Source organism: Colius striatus, chromosome 4 (genome assembly GCF_028858725.1).
Source record: "Colius striatus isolate bColStr4 chromosome 4, bColStr4.1.hap1, whole genome shotgun sequence".
NCBI lineage: Eukaryota > Metazoa > Chordata > Aves > Coliiformes > Coliidae > Colius > Colius striatus.
Window position 1 is genome coordinate 95,397,095 of NC_084762.1, and position 21,451 is coordinate 95,418,545.

Here is a 21,451-nt window from a genome sequence, read left to right on the forward strand (position 1 = left end):
CCATTTCTTCCTCTCTGGGGTGGGTTTAGTATCCACTGTTTACTTCTGGAAAGGAGCAATGGTAGGAAAAAGATACTTTGAGTGAAATACAACTGGCTGAATAAGTAAAGAGGATAGGGGAGTTCTGCTCCTTGGCTCCAACAGTTCCCAAAGCACCTGAGTGACATTTTGGTACTCACTTTTGAGTTGAGTCCATCAGTGCAGGCTGCAGCAGTATGATGTGCTTTGAAGAAGCTGGCTGGTGATGAAAGGAGGTAGATACTGGAAAGGGATACGTGGCAAAGCATCCTCGAATGCTTCTGAATCAGCAGCTCTGGATTCTGAATAGCAAAGATGGGCCAAAGGTATGTGCTCTCCCTAAATATGGTCTCCTATTTGTACAGCTGGAAACAGAGTATTAGGCTTTTCTGGTAGGGCATTTTTCTTATGAGCTCTCTTTTCATCTGGTGAGTTCAAAGTTCAGATTAGGACATTATCAGTGTTAAAGGAAGAATAGACAGACAGATAGATAAAGAGGATTTTTTTTTCAGTCTATAGAAAAGTAAGATGAAGAGAGATGTGAAATTGGTCTGCCTGCTGTGGGGTTGCAAGAGGAACTGTGATAAAGAAAGGCAATTAGGCAGGTCTCGGAGTCTACAGGACGAAAACTCATTGGCTTAGATTGGGTGATGTAAAAATGAGATATGAGTTTCTCCTAGACAGATGGGTAATGACTGGAAAGCTTCTAAAAGAAGGCTGGAAGATCATTGCTCAGGGGTGCTTTCTGCAAGGTGAAACACCTCTGGAGTTGGGAATATGGAGTAGGTGTCTCCCTATGTGATGTATGTTTCAACATTGTTCTTGCAACTCTGGGTTGTTTGAGGACCTGGGAAGTTCACTGTGAGCTCTCTGGTTCCTAAAATAACATCCTTACCTTATAAATGCTTCTTTCAGACAAGTCTTCTTGCTGTCACAGTACAGGAGCTCACTTTCATAGAATCATAGAATGGTGGGGTTGGAGGGACCTTCAGAGCTCATCCAGTGCAACCCCCCTGCAGAAGCAGCTCCCACCTAGAGCAGCTCACACAGGAACGTGGCCAGATGGGGCTTGAAGCCCTCCAAGGAAGGAGCCTCCACACCCTCCCTGGGCAGCCTGGGCCAGGGCTCCCTCACTCAAACACTCCAACACTTTCTCCTGATGTTTCAATGGAACTGGTTGTGTTCCAGCTTCAGCCCATCACCCCTTGTCCTGTTGCTGGATACCATAGAACAAAGTGCTGCCCCAACCTCCTGACATCCACCAGGAAGATATTTGTCACTATTCATGAGCTCCCCCTGAGCTCAGGCTCCTCTTCTCCAGACTGAACAGCCCCAGGTGCCACAGCCTTTCCTCACAAGGAAGATGCTCCAGTCCCCTGATCATCTTGGTCATTCAGTCAGTATGTCCTTTCCCACAGCATCATACATTTTCCTTTTGGAAAGAGTTTTAACCAAATGAAGAGTCCTCTTGAACAAGCTGTTGGAAAGCTGAATCTAAGGCAAACTCCCATTATCTGTTAGGTTCATTTATTTTCTAGGTGAAATGTTTCTTAGAGGGTTTGTTTTCTGGCATATGCATTTTTTTTTGAGGATAAACTCCAGGTGTTGATTGCTTATTGATTTCCAGGGAGTACACAATTTCCTGAAATAGCCCCTCGCTAGTCCTAGACCCTACAGAGGGAAGAAAAGACTAATCAAAGTGCTTCTATGGTAGAGGTTGTTAATACAGATTATAATTGGTCTTCATCACTAGTTTATCGACTGGTTTGTTAGATCATTAATCGCCCTTGGCTTTGATCTGGGCCATTAACTAACAAACTTGTCATTAGCTGCTGGAAAATGACCAGCTCTCTTTTTAGGATTATTACACTGAGCAATCACTGCTGTGAAATCCCAGAAGGGGTGAGACAGGAGTCTCCAGAGCACTGTTTGCTTGGTTCATTGGTGTTGTAGGAACATCAAGCCAGGCTGTTTCTTTTGCAGGGACTGAGAGCTCTCTAGGATGCTGGGGCATGGTTTTTCCATTCCTTTCTTGAATTGTCAAAGAGAGATATTGTCTTACTGTAAGAAAAGAAACTTTCTGGTCCTTTGTTTAAAAAAACAATGACTTAGCCTCAAGTGCTGCTGATATGTTAGAGTTTTCCTGGTTTATGCCAGTAGAAGATCTTTGCTTGGAAGCTTCTTTTCATGCCTGCAAAAGGTGTGGGACTGAAAGCGGTGGATTAAAACATGCAGTACAAGCAAAAAGAAGCTGGATTCCATCCATCCTTCCTCAGTAGTGACTCTCAGACCAGCTCTCAGATGGCAGAGAAGTCAACTCTCAGTTTCATCAAAGAATATCATCAGTAGGGTTGTTTAGGGCTTGTTTGCCGTGGAGTCTCTGAGGTGCAAGCCTCAGAAATTGTGGAAGGACCACAAAATACATCAGGGAGCTATGAAAGGAGATTTCCTTTCATTGTGACTGATTCAAACAGAAATTTCCTTGTTTTATTTCCTTATTGATCCAAATAGGAATGAAGCCAGTCCTCTAGAAATGAAACTCCCTGGTTTTCATTCCAAGTTCCTCCGAGCCAACTTCTCACCATGGCACTTCTCCAGGACACAGAGAAGTTGATCTGTTCAATCTCAGCTTTCCCAGGAAAGCAGATCCTGCTGTAAATAGGGTCTCCCAGAAGAAAAACCTTCATCTTTGCAGCACTGCAAAAGCAACTGTCATGGTTTAACCCCAGTTGGCAAATAAGCACCACACAGCTGCTTGCTCACTCCTCCCTGCTCCATCCCAGGTTGGGATGGGGAGGAGAATGGGGAAAAAAAGAGTGAAACTCATGGTTTGGGTTATAAACTGATTAATAACTGAAATAAAACATAGTGATAACAATAATACATAAGAGTAATGAGAAAGAAGGTAACAAAAAGAGTGTGAAATTAAGTCAGAGACAAACAAGCAATGCACAATGCAATCGCTCACCATCTGCTGACTGATGCCCAAACAGTCTCTGAGCACCAATCAACCCCTCCTGGCCAACCTCCTCTCCCAGGTTACATACTGGGCATGAAATTCTGTGGTATGGAAAAGCCCTTTGATTAGTTGAGGTCAGCTGTCTTGGCCATGCTCCCTCCCAGCTTCTTGTGCACCTCCTCACTGGCAGAGCATAAGAAACTGAGAAGTCCTTCCCTTAGGGTAAGCACTGCTTGGCAACAACTAAAACATCAGTGTGTTATCAACATTGTTCTCAAAGCAAATCCAAACCACAGCACTGTACCAGCTACTAGGAGGAAAATGAACTCTCAGTTGAAACCAGAAGAGTGTCTCTCTTCATTTTTGGTAAAGCTGAGTCCTTGGGAAGAATCAGCCTTGGGAAGGAGCTAGCAAACAAGCAAAAATAACACAGAACTCATGCAAGCTCCAGCATTAAACAGAAATGTCAGCACTGTTTCATTTTACAAACACTACTGATGGCAAATTCTGTTCCAGCTCAAGATCTGAGAATCCAATTCCACTGTCACATTGGACTCACTGCCTGCCCAACACCCCCCTCCTCCTTCCTTTCCACCCTAGGAATTCTATCGTGTCATCATCCTACTGCTGGCAAGGGAGACATAGAGAAGAAGAAAACATCAGAGTTTGTGTCTCCCAGGCAAATTGTGACCCTCCAAGTCATCTTATTATGAAATCTGTAATAATAATAGTAACAGCATGTAGGAAGGGAGAGGGAGGACTTACGTCTGCATGCAGCAGACACCGCAACACAACTCCTTCCTGCAGGTCGTCATCTGTGTTAATGCATCCCAAAAAAAGGCTTCAGATCCAATTACAGGCTGTGCAGAGAAATTCAAGGAAACTCCCTGAAAGACAACAGCTCAGGGCTGCAATCTTTCAGAGTCCATCAGTCAGGCAATGAGTTGAGGCTGATCGACTTCAGCTGGGAGGCCGCTAGAGAAGGAGGAAGAGTGGGGCTGATGTTTGGGCAGGTGATGTTTGTTGTTCTTCAGCTTAGTATTCAGTTGTTCATTTCTACCCTTCCTTTTTCCTTATTTCCTAGCCTGCCTTGCTTGAATGTTTTCAGATGTAACAGTAAAATAGCTGGTCCTTTAGCTCACTGAAGATAAACTGGACATTTCACAAGGCAAAGAATGAGTGATGGGTAAACACAATGGGTGTTGTACCCAGCTGCAGCACCTCTGAGGTATCAGAAGGTGTTTTAAATGGATTTCTTGCCCTTTTTCTGGGATGAAAGTTGGATCTCTTTAAATTAGGAGGCATTTTTCTCAAGGATCTCCACTGGACTGCTTTTACTGTCACCAGGGATGTCTCAAAAACAGAAGCCTCAGATCACCAGATGGCTCAACTCAAGGCATTCAGAGGGTCTGGCCATTGGGAAGGGTTGGAGTCTGTTCTTCAGGCATCAGCCCTGATATGTTTCCTGAAATCTATTACAAACACTCTTGAAAAAAAGCCTCACCCCTATAGACTTCTCAAGGCCTTCAGGAAGGCTCATGGCATTGAGCCCTTAGTGTTAGCCATGTGCTGAAGTGAAAGAATCACATAGCACCACAGAATCTCAAGGGCTGGAAGGGACCTCAAAAGCTCATCCAGTGCAACCCCTCTGCCAGAGCAGGACCACCTAGAGTAGGGCACACAGGAACTCATTCAAGGTGGGTTTCCCAGTGATTTTTCTTAGTGAACTCATTCCCCATCCATTCTTCCAGTCCTTCAAATGGACTCAACTAAGTGGCTTTTCCCTCACAGCAGTCACAGTTACCTCCTGATTCTTTTTCCTCTGGTTTCTGGCTGCAGCCCTGCCAAATCTCCTTGCTAGCACCAGCCAGTCTTTGATTTCCTCTTCTGAAGGTGGCTTGCAGTACATACCATGACCTGACACCATAAGGGATCACAGAATCACAGAATGGCAGGGGTTGGAAGGGATCTTTAGAGATCCACAGTAAAGATCATCCTTTAGAGATCCTCTCCAACATAAACATAGTTTTAGGGTGTTGACATGTCAGATTCCCCCTTCTCTAGCTACTGTATCCCTAAAATACACTTCTTGTCCTCTCTGGAGACAGGTCAGCAAGTACCACTTTTCATCTAGAGTGTGAAATGTGCCATTCCTTGTTCCTCAGAGGATCCCCTGACCGTAGCATCTGCTCTGTCTAACTGCCTTTATCTGTATATGCACATCAATTTGCACAGCCACGAAACCCAGAGTATTAAAGGATCCAGACTCTTCTTAGCTGATAATTTATTGAAGCAGCATCTTAGCATAACGCCGTGCTTCCTACATTTATTGGTTCTGGCAGGCTTTTCTTTCTAACAGCTTGATTTGTTTTCAATGGAGCAGGGATGGAATTGACTGTAGGACAGGGGTGTATTTTTTTGAAGAGCACAGTCTCACACTCTGAATATCCCAGAGCACTCAATAAAGTAATGAGTTAGACTGACAGCACAGTGACTGTGGAAGGGGAGCATTACCAGCTCAGCTAAGCTTATGCTTTACACATTTGGGAGCTTTGGGGGGGATATTTGAGTTGGAGTTTTTTTCACATGCTGCTGTTAGGCATCTCTCTGTGTCTTTTTGTGATGAGGTGCCATGGGAACATACCCTTCTCTGACAAAGATTTCCATCAGGGATGGGCAGGAGGATCCTGCCTGTACTGTTTTCCCTGCAGGGTGCACATTAGCTTTCCTCCCTCCCTACTTTCCTCAGTGCTGCAATGCAGTGTCAGGGTTGGTTGCAAGCCCAAGCCCTAGCACAGAGTCTGACTCTGCCAGTCTCCTGGCTCTGGGGAGAAGCATGAAAACGTTTGGCCCCTCTCTCATAGTTGCTGCAGTCTGCCTGCATGCTCCAGGAGAGAGGGCAGAGATGGAGCTGCAGGTCAGGTTAAGGGCTCTTTTGCTTTATGTGTCTGTCATGATTCTGCTGGGCAAGGTGAGAAAGAGCAGAAGTCAAAGCAGCAGAAGCCCAAGATTGATGTCAATGTCTCCTGTGGGGTTTGTTGTTAAAAGAAAACCCAAACACAACACAGAACACCCCTGAAAACAAGCAAAAAAAACAGTTTCTTTTGCTAGACTTATTCCTTATAACCAAGAGGAACTCTGTTTTCCTGGAGGCTCTGAGTGAATCTGGTGCCTGTAGGATATGGCCTCACCACCCTGAACTTTTTCCTTTGAGCCTTGGCCTGAAATTAGCTCATTTTTCACATGGAAATCTAAGTAAGAGACCAAGCTTGAATACCTCTGCAGTGGCAGGCATTGGGCCATGACTCTGAGCTCATTGGCTGTGCCACTGCACTTACAGCAGGTTTCCCTGGAATGCAGTGAAAACTCACAAACCATCCCCAGCTCTGGAGACACAAGTCAGTGGCTCCAGACTGAGAGAAGCTGTCAGCTGAGCAGTTCATGATCTGCACAGTGATATGGTTTACTACACAGTTTGCCCTGTGTTTATCAGACATGGGATCTCATCCAGAGATACTTCCTCAGGGGACCAGGCTGGAGTCTTTGCTGAATGCTGATCCAGGCTCTCCAGCTCAACCCCTCGCTTGGTATCTCACCTCCCAACACTGCTGCTCACCAGGACAGATGGGGAGTTTGAAGGATGAGCATGACTGAGCACAAAACCTCCTTAACACCCATGCTGGGTGAGACCAGTGGTCTATGCAGTTAGTGCCAATAGCAGAAGAATAAAGCAAAACAAGAGTAAAAACAAAACAATCCCATCTTTGGTGCACACTTCCCTGAGACCACTCACTGAATTAAGGATTTTTAGGGAGGTTTTTGAGACAGAAACCATGTCTGAACAGACATGCTCTATACCCATGGATGGATGGTGTCCCTGTGAATCTGTGTGCTCCCTCCCGAAGCCCATCAGAACATTCGACCTCTAGGACATGTGGCAGCGAGTCCCAGTGTTTAGCATGTCAGTTCAGGATGTATCTCCATCCCACCTCCCATTTTCCTGTTGTTTTCCTTTGGGATTGTCATAAAGGTTCACAAAAACTTCCCAGTGGCTGTGATTTCAGCTGGGGCTGGGTCGTGCCCTCACGCAGGTAAATGAAGCACAGGGAGAGAAACTAATGAGAAGTTGCACAAAGTGTTTTTCCCCAGCTGTCACTGGCCTGTGCAGGAGATGGGCTGGGAACAAAAATTCCATTATTTCATGTAAATATTGAGACAAAAATGGAAAAACCAAAGGTAAAGGAGTTGTCTTGAACTGCTGCTTGTTGCCATGGCTACCGTATCATCCAGAGTATCCAGGAGGCACACAGGATTGCATTCCCTTCCCAACTTCTTCATTGAGTTTGATTCTTTTTCTCTTTATGAGTAGGAAAAAAGAGGTGAAATGGAGAAAAGAAGGATACTAATTGTTCTTTCCAATGCTTTAAACTCAAGAAATACTTTAGGGCTGTCCTGTGTGAGCTGCTCTAGGTGGGAGCTGCTTCTGCAGGGGAGTTGGACTGGATGAGCTCTAAAGGTCCCTCCCAACCCCACCACTCTGTGATTCTATGAGATTATTGTCTGTTGTCACCTCTGAGGTCTCCCAACCCTTTGTTGTTCCTAAGACAAAGAACACAACTCCCTTAGACCTTCTGTGGAAGAACATCTTCCATTATCATTGACTTCAGGGCTGCTCATTACGTTTCATCTCAAGTAAGGTGGGATCAGCATGAGTTCTCTTTCTTATGCTGTCTGGGTAGGCAGCAGCCCTGAACCAAGTGAGATTTTGGGGAGGTAATGCAGTATTATAGAGAATAATCTTCCTTTCCCACTCTAAACTCCATAACATTTGCAAATAGAGAGGAAAGAAGCACCCTTAAAAGCTAACAGAAGCTGCTAAATCAAGGGTGAGGCCCCATCTCTTGACACTCCATCTCTCCATTCAGTGTTCAGATGCTTTTGAGTGCCCCTGACGTGAAGATACCAGAGACATGAAGAATTCAGAGGTCAATTCAGCAACGCTGCTCATTACAGCTCATATCCCAACACTAATCCAGCTTTAGGTTGAAGCAATTGATCAGTGATAAATCCCTTTCTCCTGGGATGCTGAGCAACATTCCACAGCAAAGCAATCTTTTCAGATGATGAGAACAATGTCTCACTAATCCAATTGTTATTGGCCAAGCTAAATAACAGGGAGGAGGGGGGGAAAAAAGTGTAATTACAGCAGAATTATATTGCAATTAAAATGTAATTACACTGTGGGTTCTTTTGCTCAATCAATAATTATTTCTGTTGATACAATAAGAACATTAAGTGCATGAGTGAGTGGTTTATGTTGGCTGTGTGGTGTCCCTGTGTTATCTGGACTGAGCATACAGCATTGCAGCAACACTCACAGCCACACTGTGAACCACTCAGTCACTTCTTTGGCAAGACATGGGGAGGTATGTCCATATGTGTGTGTGTGCACATATGTAAAGCACTAATGCATGTAATACACCTCATTATTATCAATTACATTATTACATTAGCCTGAGATTATACTGCAATACTAATACATATTGTAATGCAGTATAATTGTATTACATTTGTATTTGTGGTATTAGAGTGTGTCAGAGAATATACTTATCATAATTACACTGCAATTGCTCTTTAGCAGGAGTGGAATTGCAGTCACCATATTATGAAATATGACAGTGTTATCTTTATGCATTATTTGTATTAAAGTGCATTTTAAAGGGCCTTTTAATTGGTATGTGTGCAAGGAGATAGTGATCTGCTGCTGGTACAGGGGAACAAATGTGGAGGGAGCTCTAGTGGCTCAACAAGATTTATGACACTTGGTCCTGGTGTGGGGTCTGGATCCCTGTTTTGGAGCCCACTTAGCATTTTCCCATGAATTGTCCTCACTGAGCACTGTTGCTGCTGAATTTATCCATGGGAACTAATGCCTCTTGCCAAAGCCACAGGGAAACAAATGCATCCATGAAAACTTGTCTGCTGGTCAGAAATAATCAAGACACTGAGATATTTGGCCTATAGTGACTTCTGCAAAATCATGCTGCCCACCTGAATGAGTTTCTTTGTGCCCTACTCTAGGTGGTGCTGCTCTGGCAGGGGGGTTGCACTGGATGAGCTCTCCAGGTCCCTTCCAACACTTAAGATTCTGTGATTCCCTTTCTTGACAGCTCAAGCCCCTTAGGGTTATGCCTGCCCTAAATGGGGCCTTATCTGTGAGCCACAGTCTCTTTAGTAGTGTACCTTCTGTGACATAGACTTATCCACAGCTTTCAGGTGCATTTGTTCCAGTGTGGCTTTCTCCACAGACCACAATGCCTTCAGAGCTACGCTTGCTCCAGCATGAACTTACCCATAGCCACAGTCCCTTCAGAAGTATACCTGCTCCAACATGCTCTTATCCATGGCTGTAGACTATCCAAGGGTGTATCTGCTCTGTTGTGGGCTTCATCCATGGCCACATCCTTCAAGGTGCTCCAGTGTGACCCCATGCACAGCCCCACTGATGCTCCAAGCTGCACTTTCTGCAGTAGTCTTATCCTTGGGCCACAACCCCTTCACAGGTGTACCTGCTGTGTCACAGACAAAAAGAGATGTACCTGCCCTGGCATGGGCTTACCCATGTCCACAGATGCTTCAGAGTGTCCTGCTTCCATGTGGACTCATCCATAGGTCAAAGTCCCTTTGACTTGAGTTCAGACTGGAGTTGCACCTTGTCCAGTACAGAAACAGCATGCCCTGGCCATCTGCCAGCCCAGGCACATCGCCATGGCTGTTATCACAATGCTCCCAAGCACAGCAGAGGAAGGTGATAAGCCGTCCAGCAGTGTAGCAAGGAGTGAAGTCAAAAAGCAGCCACTATCGAGCTCCAGACTCTAATATACAGTGAGACAAGAAAGTCCCATAGCAAGCACAGGAGACTGTCAATTAACATCTAAACACTATAAACTTGATTTAGCACATTCCAGTCAAACCTGTCTCTGTCTCAGCCCCTTCAAGCTCCACTTTGAGGACAAATACCATCACTCCAAACATTCCTCCCCTCCTTCTTCTTTCCCCAGGTGTACATGCTGAGCCTGATGCTATATGGTCTGGGATATCCCTCAGGTCACTTGGGATCAGCTGTCCTGACTGTTTCCCCATGCAATTCCTTGTGTGCCTCCAGCCCTCTTGTAGGAAAAGCCTTCGCTCTGTAGAACTGCTTAGCAATAAGTCAAACAGCCTTAATTATCATTCTAATTCATATTATTATCAATTAGATACACTATTTTCAGCATAAATCCCAAGTATGGCTCCATGCAAGCTACTATGAAGTCAGGACTATTGGACCTATTTTTTTGGCTCTCACCTCATCAAACCAGTGCCAAAGAGGCTGAGATTGAAGCAATCTTTCCTGACCACGTCTGCAGACAGGCTTGTTAATACATGGGCTTTACTCAGGTCAAAATGTAGGGGTCTCCTAATGAATAGCCACTGCCATCACAGTTTATTTACTGAAGAAAATCTCAGTTTCTTAAGCAATGCATATCCCCTTACAGCTTGGGCTGCCAAAGGCAGAAACAAACAACCTGAACCAAGATTTACTTTCTGCAGTATTTATGATTCATCAAAACAATTGCTCTTGGCAATTTTGCAAAGCAGGAACTTTATTTCTGTACAAAATTGGTTGGACAAATATACTGAGATGTAGGCTTGGGCAAGAATGTGTCTGAGTGTGTGGGCTTCTTACAGGATATTCAAGGAGCTCCAAGCAGAGGAGGATGAATCAGGATGAATGAGCGAGAGAAAAATCAAGAAGATGCATAAAAGAGGTTTTTACAGCTGGATGAAAACAATATGTAGGCATTGAGCTCAGGAATAAAGAAATAGATTCCTGGCCCCACTGACGTCAGTGAGGCTTCTTGGATTCAGTGAATAGCTTTGGACCTGTAATCAAAGATGGATGACACTCATTTCCAAAGAAAATGGCTCCAAACTATACAAGTAGTTTCCTACAGTCCTTGCATTAGATTACTAATTCCATCAAACACCAGAGACCTCCTGAGACACGATGGCCTCAACTCTGGAGCTGCTGAGAACCTTCATGGCATCTCCTGTCCTCTTTTTTTTGGCATCCTGCATCTATAGTTTTGCTCGTTACAGGCTGTTGAAATGCAAGTTGTTTTATTCCTCTTTACCTTCCCTGGTTTTTAATCAGCTTCTTGAGATTTTTGGATTCAAATAGAAAAATCACTGCTATTTGAGTAGCTTGCAAAGTGGATAAAATGCTGCAAAGGATACTCCAGGGGATCAGATGTCCCCATGGAGTTAAATCCAGTTAGTGGCCAGTCACTAGTGGTGTTCCCCAGGGTTCAGTGCAAGGGCTTCATTTGTTTAACATCTGTATTAATGATCTGGATGAGGGGATCAAGGACACTCTCAGCAATTTCACAGATGACATCAAGCTGGGTGAGTGTGTAGAGCTGCTTGAGGGCAGGAAGGGTCTGCAGAGGGATCTGGACAGGCTGGAGCCATGGGCTGAGGGTAATTGTATGAGGTTCAACAAAGTCAGGTGCCACATCCTGCACTTGGGCCACAACAACCCCAGGCAACGATACAGGTTTGGGGCTTGTGGAAAAGGACCTGGGGGTCCAGCAGCTGAACATGAGCAAGCAGTGTGCCCAGGTGGGCAAGAAAGCCAAGGGCATCCTGGCTTGGATCAGAACTAGTGTGATCAGCAGAGCCAAGGAGGTGATTATCCCTTTGTACACAGCGCTGGTGAGGCTGCACCTCAAATACTGTGTCCAGTTCTGGGCCCCTCACTGCCAGAGGGACATTGAGGGGCTGGAGAGTGGCCAGAGACAGGCAGCAGGGCTGGGGAAGGGTCTAGAGAACACGTGTGATGAGGAACAGCTGAAAGAGCTGGGGATGTTCAGCCTAGAGAAGAGGAGGCTGAGAGGAGACATGATCACTCTACTGCTACCTGAAGGGGAGTTGTAGTGAGGTGGGAAGTAGATGTCTTTTCTTCAGTAGTAAATGATAAAACACAAGGAAATGGACTCAAGTTGCACCAGGAGAGGTTTAATTTGGACATTAGGAAGAACTTTTGCACAGAGGGTTATTAAGCATTGAAACAGGCTGCCCAGGGAGGTGGTGGAGCCAAAAGACACATAGATGAGATGCTGAGGGAGCATAGAATGGTAGGGTTGGAAGGGACCTTTAGAGATCATCCAGTCCAATACCCCTGCAGAAGCAGGATCACCTAGATCAGGTCACATAGGAACATGTCCAGGCAGGTCTTGAAGACCTCCAAGGAAGGAGCCTCCACAACCCCTCTGGGCAGCCTGTGCCAGGGCTCCCTCACCTCAATAGTGACATAGTTTTTTCTTATGTTTAAGTGGAACTGTTTGTGTTCCAGCTTCATCCCATCACCCCTTGTCCTGTTGCTGGCTACTATAGAAAAAAGGGATGTCCCAACCTCCTGACACCCACCATTGAGATATTTATAACTGTTAATAAGATCTCCCCTCAGTCTCCTCTTCTCCAGACTAAACAGCCCCAGGTCCCACAGCCTTTCCTTGTATGAAAGATGCTCCAGTGCCCTGATCATCTTGGTGTCCCTGCACTGGCCTCTCTCCAGCACTTCCCTGTCCCTCTTGAGCTGAGGAGCCCAGAACTGGACACAGGACTCCAGATGAGGCCTCACCAGGGCAGAGTAGAGAGGGAGAAGAACCTCCCTTGACCTGCTGCCCACATTCTTCTTGATGCCCCCAGGCTGCCATTGGCTTCTTGCCCACGAGGGCACATTGCTGGCTCATGTTCAGCTTATTATCAATCAGGACTCCCAGGTATGTCTCTGCAGAGCTGCTCTCCAGCAGATCACTTCCAGCCTGTCCTAGTGCATTGGGCTGTTCCTTCCCAAGGACTCTGCCCTTGTCCTTGTTGAACCTCAGCAGGTTCCTCTGTGCCCAACTCTGCAGCCGCTCGAGATCCCGCTGACTGGCAGCTCAGCCTCTGGGAATCAGCCCCTGCTCCCAGTTTGGTGCCAACAGGGAACTCACTGAGGGTCCCTCTGTGCCCTCACCCAGGTGGTTGATGAAGATGTTGACCAAGACTGGCCCCAGAACCCATCCCTGTGGAACTCCATTGGCCACAGGCCTCCAACTCGACTCTGTGCCATTGCTCACCCCCCTCTGGGCTCTGTCACTCAGCAGCTCTCCAGCCACCTCACTGCCCACTCATCCCAGCCACACTGCCTGAGCTTTCTGATGTGGTTTAGTTTAGTGATGGGCTTGGTTAGTAGTTGCACCTGATGATCTGAAAAATCTTTTCCATCCTTAATGATTCTGTGATTCACGGATTGGAGAGATGGAGCAGTGAACCTTCTGGCAGGAGCAGAATGAGCTAGTGAGGTGAGAACTCACTCCTCTCCTCAGTATTCTGAGTGGTTCACATTCAGGGTGATGTGCATAGCTAGAGTGAGGCAGTATTTCTGTCTGGTGGGTTTTTAATTGGTGTTCATTTCCAGCCAAAGTCCTAAATCATAATCCTAAGAGGTGCTGCTGATGTTTTACATGACTTTGTGTGTCCTTAATGGTAACTCAAGAAGGAGGATAAGATTTACCTTCCAGAGGGGTTGTATGTAAAGCTGACCAGTCATTCCAGTGTCCACCAGACAGAGATTAGCTTTGTATCACTTGGTTGGGAATGAAACCAACACTGTTATCACTGAAAAGACAATAGAAATAAACCCATGGATCCTGCAGTGACCCAGTGACACGTTCCTGCCGTTCATTTTTTGGTCAATGGTAGAAACTGCTGCTGCTGAACTTTTGGACAAGGGTTTAGACAACTCCAAGTTCAGTGGTCTTTCTCTTAAGCTGGAAGTGCTGAGGAAGCTTCTTGTAGAGCTTTCAAAGTCTGCAAGCCCAGAGACACTCCCAATAAAGCACACAGGGTCCATGTAACAGCATTTTCTTGCTGAAACTTTGTTGTGCTGTAAAATTTCCTGCTGAACTGTACTTTTGTGACTGGAGTTACACAATGTGCTTCAACATGTCCAGAATGGCAAGGACAGTAGAAGAGCAGTGAAGCAGTATTAGCTGTTTCCCACAATCTGTGTCCAGGATTGCTCTGCTTCCCCTGCAGCCAGTGAAATGCCAAGGAAACCAAGTAAGAATTTCAACCAGCGTTGTTAGGAGTGGGTGGGCAGGACCGTTTTCACCAGGGTCCCTCTGACTTGTGTGGACCTGAAGCAGCATAGTTTGTTTGTTTGGGGTTTTTTTTTCTCTCAAAATAGCATGCCACAGGCAGAGACATTTTGTTTTTGCCAAAAGCAAACAGAGTTGCTAAGAAACAGATATTGCAGAGACGGAAATCCACGGAAGGGCTGACGGTTGCTGAACGGTGCACGCTGGGTGGAGTGGCCTGGCCAATGTGGCCATGAAGATAGCAGAGAGGAGCCAGATGATTCCTGATTCCATAGTCCCTCCAGCAGGAAACCCATAAGTAGTTCAGAGTCATAGAATCATTTTGGTTGGAAAAGAGCCTTAAGATAATCAAGTCCAAGCACTCTCCTCACACTGCCAAACCCAACACTACCCACTGGCCAGGAGGTCAAGGGAGGTTCTGCTCCCCCTCTGCTCTGCCCTGGTGAGGCCTCATCTGGAGTCCTGTGTCCAGTTCTGGGCTGCCCAGCTCAAGAGGGACAAGGAACTGCTAGAAAGAGTCCAGTGCAAGGCTCCCAAGATGATCAGGGGACTGGAGCATCTTCCTTATAAGGAAAGGCTGTGGGACCTGTGGCTGTTTAGTCTGGAGAAGAGGAGACTGAGGAGGGAATCTCACTAGTACAATTTAATTTAAGAGGTGGCTGTCAAGAGAATGGGGCAGCACTATTTTCTATAGTGTCCAATGACAGGACAAGGGGTAACAGACACAAGCAAGAACACAAAAAGTTATACTTAAACTTAAGGAAAAAGTTCTTTACTGTGCTGGTGAGGGAGCCCTGGCCCGGGCTGTCCAGGGAGGGTGTGGAGGCTCCTTTTCAGGACTTATTCCTGTGTGACCTGATCTAGGTGGGACCTGCTTGAGCAGAGGGTTGAGCTGGTTGATCTCTAAAAGTCTCTTCCAACCCCTGCCATTGTGGGATCTGTGATTCCATAACCATGTTCCTAAACCATGTCCCTTACATCTTACCTCTTCATATCACAAAGTCATGTGTATGTGTCTTCATCAGTGATGGTTATTTTTCAGACTCTGGTCATGATAATGGTCAGTGACTCTCTTGACACCAACTTTCCCAGGGTGTGGGAACACCTCCTTATATTTTGTGGAGCCTCTGGGGACATTGGCCACCTGTGGCTACAGAGGAGTGAGGTTTTTACCTCCACTACTTCCCACATGAGGCGGTCAAACTACAGCTACCTCAGCTTCCTGTGCTAGGAGAAGAGATCTTACATAACCTTCTTATCAGATGATAAATGACAGATGCACTGTACCCTAAAGATGGCTGCATTTCATCATGTTCGTGACTGTGTGCATGGGGTTTCTCCTTGAAGGATGCTTTAGAGAGCAGTGTGGATGGAAAAGATTGCTGAAACACGAGACATTTTGGGGGAGTGCTGTCCCCTGCTGGGGTATGCTGCATGGTTTGAAGCCTGAGAAACCAGAGATGATCAGTACCTGTAACAGCTCCAGAGCACTCCTTGCTCTCCAGTGCATTGTTATTGTTAGGTATGCTCTTCAGGAAGGTGGGCTTTGGAGGGTAAAAACAAAAGCAAAGAAACATTAAAATAGAAGGTAGAAGCAAAGCAAACTAACAGCGAGCCAATCCGATTAATAAAGGATGCCAGGAGTTGGTGTTAATTTGTGTCTGATTTAAAGTGCTTGGTGGGTGGAGAGAGAACAGCCCACAAGAAGCAGCTGGGCTCCTTTTCCATCCCCCAAGCCTGCTGTTGGTGCAGCGAGGTGGGGGAAAGAGGAGCACACAATCAGGCGATTCATCCCCACGCTGTCGCACTCTGCAAAGGCAAAGGAGAAGAGGGGAAGGAGGGAGAGAGAAAAAGCAGCAATCCAGTTCTCATGAAAAGCATTCTGCTCTGCTAAACAGGGTCAACTCATCCTATCCATGTTTACCAGGTCTTTGTGATATGCCAGTGGGAAGCCCTGGCAAAACAGAGGAGCTGGATTGGTACCTTTCCTCATCTGCTTGATGGGATCAGGAGCTGGACTGATACCTTTCCTCATCTGGTTGTTGGGGTTGGGAGCTGGATTGGTACCTTTCCCCCTCTGCTTGTTGGGGTCAGGAGTTGGATTGGTACCTTTCCCCATCTGGTTGTTGAGGTCAGGAGATGGATTGGTACCTTTCCCCATCTGGTTGTTGGGGTCAGGAGCTGGATTGGTACCTTTCCTCATCTGCTTGTTGAGGTCAGGAGCTGGATTGGTACCTTTGCCCCTCTGCTTGTTGAGGTCAGGAGCTGGATTGGTACCTTTCCTCACCTGGTTGTTGAGGTCAGGAGATGGATTGGTACCTTTCCTCATCTGAATGTTGGGGTCAGGAGCTGGATTGGTACCTTTGCCCCTCTGCTTGTTGAGGTCAGGAGCTGGATTGGTACCTTTCCTCACCTGGTTGTTGAGGTCAGGAGCTGGATTGGTACCTTTCCTCATCTGAATGTTGGGGTCAGGAGCTGGATTGGTACCTTTCCTCATCTGAATGTTGGGGTCAGGAGCTGGATTGGTACCTTTCCTCATCTGGTTGTTGGGGTTGGGAGCTGGATTGGTACCTTTCCTCATCTGCTTGATGGGATCAGGAGCTGGATTGGTACCTTTCCTCACCTGGTTGTTAATGTCAGGAGCTGGATTGGTACCTTTCCTCATCTGGTTGTTGGGGTTGGGAGCTGGATTGGTACCTTTCCTCATCTGCTTGATGGGATCAGGAGCTGGATTGGTACCTTTCCTCACCTGGTTGTTAATGTCAGGAGCTGGATTGGTACCTTTCCTCATCTGGTTGTTGGGGTTGGGAGTTGGATTGGTACCTTTCCTCATCTGCTTGATGGGATCAGGAGCTGGATTGGTACCTTTCCTCACCTGGTTGTTAATGTCAGGAGCTGGATTGGTACCTTTCCTCATCTGGTTGTTGGGGTTGGGAGTTGGATTGGTACCTTTCCTCATCTGCTTGATGGGATCAGGAGCTGGATTGGTACCTTTCCTCACCTGGTTGTTAATGTCAGGAGCTGGATTGGTACCTTTCCTCATCTGGTTGTTGGGGTTGGGAGTTGGATTGGTACCTTTCCTCATCTGCTTGATGGGATCAGGAGCTGGATTGGTACCTTTCCTCACCTGGTTGTTGGGGTCAGGAGCTGGATTGGTACCTTTCCTCATCTGGTTGTTGGGGTCAGGAGCTGGATTGGTACCTTTCCTCACCTGGTTGTTGGGGTCAGGAGCTGGATTGGTACCTTTCCTCACCTGGTTGTTGGGGTCAGGAGCTGGATTGGTACCTTTCCTCATCTGGTTGTTGGGGTCAGGAGCTGGATTGGTACCTTTCCTCACCTGGTTGTTGGGGTCAGGAGTTGGATTGGTACCTTTCCTCACCTGGTTGTTGGGGTCAGGAGCTGGATTGGTACCTTTCCTCACCTGGTTGTTGGGGTCAGGAGTTGGATTGGTACCTTTCCTCACCTGGTTGTTGGGGTCAGGAGTTGGATCGGTACCTTTCCTCACCTGGTTGTTGGGGTCAGGAGTTGGATTGGTACCTTTCCTCACCTGGTTGTTGATGTCAGGAGCTGGAAGCAATAAAGCTGGTAACTGGATTTACTCCTTATGAGATCTCCACCACTCCTCAACTCTTCCAGTGAAACCCAAGGTGGTTAAACTCATTGTTATTCCTCTTCATTCACTCTCTCTGAGGCTATGTCTAACCTCAGAAGTAAATGAGGGGTTAAATCCAGACCATTTAATTAGTTGTATACTCTCTGATAGAGTTTTGGCCCAAAAAGATGCCAGGACACAATCTGGTAGATGGCTGAGCCAAGGGAGCCTCCTGCAGGTCTGTGGGACGAGGCCAATCCTTTCTCCAGGGAGGACAGTCAAGGTGTGTGGCTGGAAGCTGTGCCATGCTTGACCCCAGAGCTAAAAAACAGCCCCTGCTCCTCTTCCTTCAGTAGCATAGGCATAGCCTGTGGAGACAGACAGAAAAAGGGCAAATTAGCATTTAGTTGGCATGTGAATTCCTGCTCTTTGGGAACAAAAGGAGGGCCATCTGCTCACTGTGTCTCACACAAGGTGGGGGCTTTCCTTTGCAACCAACCTGGGATGGATTCCATCCTGCTGTTCAGTGTGGAGATGCCTCAGGACCTGCAGGTATTGTCCTGGGAGACTGAGGACAGCCACTGTGCTCCACAGTGCTGGGTCAGCCCAAAAGAGGCATTGATCTTCATCTCCTTGCAGCTTCCTAGAAGGACTGCTCATCTCTCCTGCATCTCCTGGCTTACTGAGGCTGGTTCCTGGGCTGCACTTGTGGGTTTGTCACTGCAGGGCTTCTTGGGAACACCTGAATCTGTGCATGCTGCTACTTTATGGTGAGGCTTGTCTAAACACTGCTGGGCTGGAAGCAGGAGGAACAGTCTCAAAGTCTTTCTCTGGAGGGAATGGGAAGCAGAAGAATTGCCTGCACATGGATTTGTAGCTGAGATCTCCTCCTAGGTGTTCAGTCTGGGGTAGAAACCTAAATCTAAACCTTGTCTATTGTCTGCATACCTCCAGCCCCCTTCCAGCTCCTCAGTCCAGTCCTGTCAGCCTGTAAGCCAGGAGTGAAAACCCATTCAAATGAAGGAGCACATAGACTGCTGTCATGCCTGTGATGAAACATCACTCAGCCCCTTCTCAGAATTAATATAAACCATCCTCCTTCAATCCCTCATCTTCATCAAGGCTGCACATAGACTTTCAGCTAACCCCAGCCTCAGCCAAAGCATCCTCAGTGGAACACAAATCACTCCATAACGTCCTCCACCAACCCCCATCATGCTTGCCCCTCACCAATAAGCCCTCTTCCCTCCTGTATCACGTTGCTCAAGGGCTCCTGGAGAGAAGACTGAAAAGGGGGAAAAGTGTACATCTGTCTCATTTATGTAAATCCTGAACTGCTTGTCATGAGACTGATAGATGAGATGCACGGAATAATCCGGCTCGTTAACGCCTGTGCTATGATTGCATCCCTCTGCCAGACTGTCTGCATTCCAGCATCCTAGGACTTGTTACAGGAGAGACTAGCAGGCTGTCTCTGCCCTGAGGAGTCTGTAAGGAAAGATGGGGAGTTCTCCAGGGATCAGAGCTCCCTTTGCTGTGCAGCACGGATAGGGCCACCAAGATGCTGAAGGGAGTGGAGCATCTCCCTTGAGATGAAAGGCTGAAGGAGTTGGGGCTCTTGAGCTTGGAGAAGAGGAGACTGAGAGGTGACCTCATTCATGTTTATAAATACATAAAGGATGGGTGTGAGGAGGCTGGAGCCAGGCTGTGCTCAGTGATGGCCAATGACAGGACAAGGGGCAACGGGGACAAGCTGCAACAGAAGAGGCTTCAAAGAGACACAAGGAAGGATTTGTTCCCTGATGAGGTGAGGGAGCACTGGCAGGGGCTGCCCAGATGGGCTGTGGAGGCTCCTTCTCTGGAGACATCCCAACCCAGCTGGATGAGTCCCTGTGTGCCCTGCTCTAGGTGCTGCTGCTCTGGCAGGGGGGTTGCACTGGGTGAGCTTTCCAGGTCCCTTCCAACCCTTAAGACTCTGTGATTGTGTGATTCAGGCATGGCACTGTACTGGCGTGGGCATGCCACTCCAGAAAGGATTAGGTCAGGGCAGAGGACATGGATGACACTGAATCATAAGACAGTTTGGTTCAGGAGGGGTCTTAAGAGATTATCTAATGCACACTAATCCTGCCATGGGCAAGGGCATCTCTCCCTAAATCAGGTGGCTCAAAGCCTCATCCCACATGGCCTTTAACATCTTCAGGGATGGGACAGATACAATTCCTTTGGGCAACCTGGTTCAGTCTCATCACCCTCATAAAAATTCCATCTTCACAGCCAATGTAAAGCTACCCTTCTCCAGTTTAAAATTGTTAACCCTTGCCCTGGCACTACAGGTCTTGGTAAAAAGTTTCTCTTTCTTGTAAAGCCTGTTTCTGTATTGGAAGCCTGCAATTAGTTATCCCTGGAGCCTTTTCTTCTTCAGGTTGAACAACTCCGACTCTCAGCTTTTCTTCACAGGAGAGGTGTTCCAGCTCTCAGCCCATTTTCCTCACCCTCCTCTGCACCTGCTCTAAAAGGTCCATGTGTCTTTCCTGTGCTGGAGTCCCCAGAGCTGGGCACAGTAACCCAGGTGCTCAGTAGAAAGGGAGAATGAGAGCTCACAAGAGAAGGGGACAATCCCCTTCCTCAACCCATTGGCCAAGTTGCTCTTGATAAAGCCCAAGATATATTTGGTTCCTGGGCTGCAAGCACACATTGCTGGCTCTTGTCCAATTCTTATCCACTCTCCCCAAGTCCTTCTCCACAGGGATGCTCTCAATCCATTCACCCATCAGTCTGGAGACTGCCCTGACCCAGGGCCATCCAAGTCTATCTGGATGCACAATGAAAGACTGAAGTAGACACTTCTGAGACTGACAGTTGCATCCAGACCGTTGTGTTTAATAGCAGCTGATAGACTTGTCCTCCACAAATTCTCTAATCCACTTTGGTACTCTTTTATACCTTTAGCCCCCAGAGCATCCTGTGGCAATGAGGTCCCCAACTGAATTATGAACAGTGTGAAAAAAGGCCCTTCCCTTTGTTTGTGTTCAGCCTTTGGGGTCAGGAAGGATGGCTTTCTGTGTCATGAGGCTTAATTCACTGCTGCTCTCCATGTCCCTCAAGAACCTTGGAGAGAAGGTGGTGTAGAAATGCACATATCTATCATTTTTTGGCTTTGTGACTTCAGTTTGCAGATGCTTCAAGGTTATGGCTGGGTCCAAAACTACTGAAACTTGGGGCTTTAAAGGGAATCAAGGATGTTCCTTTCCACTTTCAGGGTCTGTGCTCACTTGGTAGAAAGGTTCCACGCTCAGTCTCAGATATTTCTACCCTCTCCATGTCACTGGGAAGCTCCTGTTTGCCCATGTTAGTGTGGTATCAGAAGGCTTTGAAGCCCCTAATCTCAGACTGCATAGAAGCAGCTGGAATCACTGCCATAGTTAGCACAGTCCTGTAGCTCAAGGTCACTCATGTTTCTCACTCAATGGAGAGTGAAAATAAGGCAAAGGATGGCCACAGCTCTGGTTTATCCTAAAAGCACCTGTATTTCAACTGTCTCTTGTAAGCCCCTGCCTCAATCTCCATCTTCCTCCTGCTGAGAGGTGCAGGAAAACTGCAGATCTGAGCAATTGCATCTTATGATCCTTCTGTGTGCAATTTAAAGCCATCCTTACTGGGCATTGGAAACTCAATGCCTAAAATTATGAC

General features: G+C 47.0%; 1 protein-coding gene across 1 annotated transcript; it reads right to left on the minus strand.

Annotated features, from left to right (window-relative positions):
• Window positions 1-16,066: 16,066 nt before the first annotated feature.
• Window positions 16,067-21,109, minus strand: LOC133625379 (skin secretory protein xP2-like). Its single transcript, XM_061995900.1, has 2 exons — window positions 21,034-21,109; window positions 16,067-17,733 (listed from the first exon to the last, which is right to left on the minus strand). Exons 1-2 carry the CDS (start codon window positions 21,107-21,109, stop codon window positions 16,067-16,069), a joined length of 1,743 nt encoding a protein of 580 aa, XP_061851884.1.
• Between the last annotated feature and the right edge of the window lie 342 nt (window positions 21,110-21,451).